The sequence below is a fragment of the Orbicella franksi genome, chromosome 10 (assembly GCF_964199315.1).
Source record: "Orbicella franksi chromosome 10, jaOrbFran1.1, whole genome shotgun sequence".
In the NCBI taxonomy this organism is placed as follows: domain Eukaryota; kingdom Metazoa; phylum Cnidaria; class Anthozoa; order Scleractinia; family Merulinidae; genus Orbicella; species Orbicella franksi.
In genome coordinates, this window is record NC_138154.1 from 12,367,182 (window position 1) to 12,372,181 (window position 5,000).

Here is a 5,000-nt window from a genome sequence, read left to right on the forward strand (position 1 = left end):
ATGACAGCTCAAGATTTGTATCATGTGATAGTTGATGAGGTTGCAGCCAGAGTCACCTCTTATGCATAGAAATTGAGAACGAATATTCTATTAATTGTTTTAGAATAAATCTACTAGTCATTCCTCTGGGAATGAAGTTGTTCATGAATACATGTAACTGTTGTTGTACTGTTATCTGAGGAATTGTCTCATCAGGATTATGTACATGTTCATGTATGTAGTAGATGGTACATATGATTGGCAGGGTTAGATAGCTAGGATATAAATACAAATTTAAAACTGGTTCCAAGACAGAAGCCATGCTGTACATCAGAACAAAATTTTCTCATCAATGCTGTCATTGAGTTCTTTTTAGCACTTTTCAAAATCACACAAACTCTGCGTTATTCATCTCAACTAATAGTATTTTCTACTGGTGTCAGTCTTAGGAAATAGAAGTTCCCTTCCGTCAAATGTCTTGTACATGTAGTTGTGATCAGTTAGCATTAATCTTAGGTCTTAGTTTTTGAGATTCCGACTGGGTCTTAAGTCTTAATTTTTGAAATTCGAACGGGGTCTTAAGGTCTTAGATTTTGAGATTTGGATGGGGTCTTAGGTCTTAATTTTTGAGACTCAGTAGGGGTCTTAGGTCTTGGTTTTTGAGATGCAGAAGGGCTCTTGGGTTTTGAGATTCAGAGGGGGTCTTGGTTTTTGAGATTCAGAGAGGGTCTTAGGTCTTAGCTTTTTTGATTCAGACAGGGTCTTCGGAAGGGGTCTTAGTCCTAGTTTTTGAGATTCGAAGGGGGTCTAAGGTCATGAGACTCTCTTCTGTGTAGAGTATCATCAGCAAGACAAACAGTTTAAAAGTACAAGTTCAGATTTTTGTCACCATGGTGACTGAGTCAATGCTGAAAAATTCTGATGAAGAATCAAATGAAGCAGTTGATCGGAAAATGCAATCAAATATAACCAACTTTGAAAGATGTGCTTCTGAATTGTCACTACTGAAATTGGAAAAGATGTGTGATAATCAGTTAAGAGATTTAAGATTTCAATCATACAACCAGTTTATTCCACTTTTAGGAAGAGGACCGTACCATAGGGTAGCTGGTGGCTATACATCGACACCCAAACAAGGACACGAGGCAGTCAGAGTTGGTGTAGAACCCCGCAGCCTGGCTGTGCAGCTGGCAGCGAGTCACCCTAGCCCACCAACAACACCGTCTCCTCCCCCAGAGAATGAGGAAGATAAAGAAGAATTTCACAAAGACCCGTAAGTGTTTATTTAAATCTTTTACCATGGGTACTTGAAGTATGGCTGATTAAATTATTGGATCATTACGACATGCAATTCAATCATCTGCTATGACTGGATACCTTGCTTGTACAGTGGAAATGTTCATTTCAAGTGTAATATAATTCATGTATGTGCTTGCTGTCAGGATCAATTTTGATATTATTAACAAAGTTATCATGGTTGCTTCTCTTCATTTGCAGAGGATCAACCCACCCAAGACTGTCGAAGGTTGCCATGAACAAATATCTGAAGGATGTTGTACCAAGAGATGGCCAGCAAACAGTCATTATCTTCCATGCGAAGGTGGCACAAAAATCTTACGGCAATGAAAAAAGGTGATTTTTTTTTGGTTGTAACAATATCATGTACAGAGTAAAATTTCATCGTTGTTGATACTCAAAGGAATAAGAAATGTTACATTCCTACTCGGTACATGTGCATGTACTCACCTACATGTTCAGTATTTAAGAAATAGAAAACATATACCGTGTTTCTATCGAGTTATAGAAACACGAGTGGAAGTTTGGGAGAACGAGAAATGCTGTCAGAACACGAGTGTCAGGGGAGTGTTTCCACAGCTTTTTTGAGTTCTCCCAAACTTTCACTCTGTACTGTTGCTATAACTCGATAGAAACACAGAGAACATGTTTTCTATTTCTTTTAGAAAACACCGCAACAAAAAAAAGGGAAACAGCTCATTTACTTTGATTATAAAAATGTGTCAAAATGTGTAATATTGTTCATGCCATCATTACATCAACAGCTCGTGCTAGTTCTGTGTTTCTATCGAGTTATAGAAACACAATTTTTAACCAATCAGCACGCATATTTTCTTAGGGCTGTTTTCTAATTGCTGGTGTGTGTGGCCAACTAACATACACTTGTGGTCAAGTACACATGTGTACAAGTTCATGTACATCTAGGTGGAGCTATAATAAGATGATTTGCCTTATAACAGGCAGAGACTATTTTAGAGTGGCCAAAATCTGCCCAGAACAAACAGGCATTAGAGTCACTGTTCCGCCGATGTTTGTTTTAACTTTCAAGTGGTAAAATTCATACATTATCCACATCATCTCAGAAGCCCCAAGGAACCAACCCAAGCATAAAAATTGGCTGTGCTGGGGTCCCCATGTGAAGCTGCTGCCATGATTTGCCGAATCAAAGTTGCAGTTGTAAAAGCAGGCGCTTGTCGCATCAGCCTGGATCTCTTGATCTCAGGCCTGGAACCTCTTATCATTAGAACATCACATCTCCCAGTCAGTTAGCTGGTCATACACTGTACATGTGTTTAATATGCTTCAGGTTTTTCTGCCCTCCTCCTTGTGTTTACCTTGTGGGAGAGGGTTGGCAGTATCGGCAGGCACTGATGCCTCAAGCACCAGATGATGAAGTGATGCATCAGCCAGTGGCTTTTATTGGTATTGGAAGCAAGAATGAACAGGAAATGCAGCAACTCATTATTGAAGATAAGGTGAGTTGCTATGCTTAACTACACACCAACCTTAAAGCTTGCCAATTTTACTTGTAGGGACAACTGTAGGCCTGGTGCCTTGTTTCAGGCCTGACATTCAGTCTACACATGTAATTTTTTTCTTAACACTAAAAATAAAACTAAATACTGTACAAGATACATGTACACTGTATGTAATAACAGTCGAACATCACTCAGGAGAGAATCCTACATTGAAGTAGCTTACGATATGTTGTAAACAATTATTGGATGAAGTTTTTGTGACACCCAGAATAATCCAGGTTGAGTAGGGGTTATCAGCCAAAGCCAAAGGCTGAGGCTGGTAACCCTTACTGAGACCCTGATTATTCTGAATATCAAAAAAAGCAAATCTAATTAATTGGTTTATTACACAGTGATTGAAAAAAAAAAAACAAGTGGATGTCATGTTTTCACTTCTTCACCGACGGCGAGCAACACAAAGTGCATGAAGTTGACATTACCCTTAGAAATCATGCACTGCAGTCATACACGATTACCCGTGACCTTGAGTGTCCTTGACATGATTATAGTGTATAATCTGCAGCTACATGACATCACAGGCGCTGATTTTGAAAATTCACTATACGCTTTCATCCAATCAGAAAAGAGATAATGAGTTCACTATATGATAATTTTTATTAAATAAATGTACATGTAGTGTTCATGTACTTGTACCTGTATGTAACTTGTAGGCATGGACGAAGGAACTGTATGTACCAGATCATGCTGACTACCTGTTAGTTTCATCTCTCAATATAAACCTAGGAGATGTCCCTTGTTTAAGGTCATTCATCAGAATTGCATTGCGCATCCCTGCTGCGCACAGTGTTCGCATCATTAGCATGCGCTCACGAGCGCATGCACATGGACAACATATACAAAATGGTGGCCTTTTCTAAATGGCTCAGCTTGTGAGAGACAAATCAGCATTTTTTTCCCCTCGGGAAGAAGTACCGGGACCCAACAATTTTATTTTATATAGTTTGAATGCAGAGATCACCTTCTTTCTATACAGTAAATATAGACCAATTTCTTTGTTACTAGAGTAAAAAACTATCACTGAAAATGAGAGCATTATTAGCTACCACTCGTAAAAGATAACATTTTCCCTCGAGAATGCTTGGAACATACAGTCATGTATTGTATCCCTGTCAACTAAATACGAATGCCTTTATCATGAAACGTACAATGTACATCAAATTGCTCCTTAAGATTGATGCAATACATCCATTGTTGTATTTCTCTCTTCTTCTCCCTAATTTTCCGCTCTCTTAAGGCGTAAGGTGAATGGTTCAAATGTAAATGTTTTGGAAAGCAGATAATTTCAGGAATCATGGAGTTTATTCAAGGTCCTCCTGCTCCTAAATGAATTCCAGGACGCCCCTTTTTTTATTTCAAATTTTAAGTTTTCTTGATAATTTTGGCAGCCAACAGGTAAAGTTTGAAAAAAAATCTGTCGTGAGTTCTATTTTGATGGACTTACCTTAAAGCACAGACTATGATGTAACTGTATTTTAGAAACATGTCTGAAAAGTGGGCAGCATTTAAATTTTAGGATAAATGTAGATTGCCAAGAGAATATTTTCATAACAGCTAGTACATGCTTACTGTTAGTGTGAATTTGTGGGCAGTAGTACACAGTCATGTAATTTTTCAACAGGAACTGAACATTTTGTGCTTTTGTTAGGGATATGGTGCAGCCAAAACATTATATATATCAGATTCAGACAAAAGAAAACACTTTGAATTATCATTAAAGGTTAGTACAAATCCAGGGATTAGGCATGTACAGTACTTTTGAACGCAGCTTTAATGTACACACCTGTACGTACATACATGTACATGTAAAGGTCAGCACACACGAGAAGACTAGTCCCTGCAACTATACCTGGTAGTCGTTGGGACAAGTCCCATCATGTGAACTGGCAATTTTTGCTTCAAAATCTGGTCACAGGGACCAAACTTTGGTCCCAGTGTGACGAGTCCCACAAATTCAAACCAGTTTGAATTTTTGGGACAAGTCCCTGCGACTAATGTTTCTCAAAGCGCTTCATGTGAACTGTTTGTGGGGCAAGTCCCTGCGACCAGTCTCTTCATGTAAACTCTTCAGGGGACTTGTTGCATGGACTAGTCGCAGGGACCAGTCCCCTCATGTGTGCTGACCTTAATAGTATTATAAGCAAATGTTCTGTTGTGCACAGGCACCCTATGTCTCTGTAATTCTTGGAA

The 5,000-nt window shown here is 38.8% G+C and overlaps 1 protein-coding gene across 1 annotated transcript in view; it reads left to right on the forward strand.

Annotated features, from left to right (window-relative positions):
- Nucleotides 1-51: 51 nt before the first annotated feature.
- LOC145500469 (recombining binding protein suppressor of hairless-like) overlaps nucleotides 52-5,000 on the forward strand; it is a 14,324-nt gene continuing 9,375 nt past the window's right edge. The window contains exons 1-4 of the mRNA XM_081479981.1: nucleotides 52-1,252; nucleotides 1,477-1,611; nucleotides 2,582-2,750; nucleotides 4,459-4,530. Coding sequence (XP_081336107.1) covers nucleotides 870-1,252; nucleotides 1,477-1,611; nucleotides 2,582-2,750; nucleotides 4,459-4,530 — 759 coding nt within the window. The 5' untranslated portion in view covers nucleotides 52-869. The remainder of the gene's footprint in view (nucleotides 1,253-1,476; nucleotides 1,612-2,581; nucleotides 2,751-4,458; nucleotides 4,531-5,000) is intronic.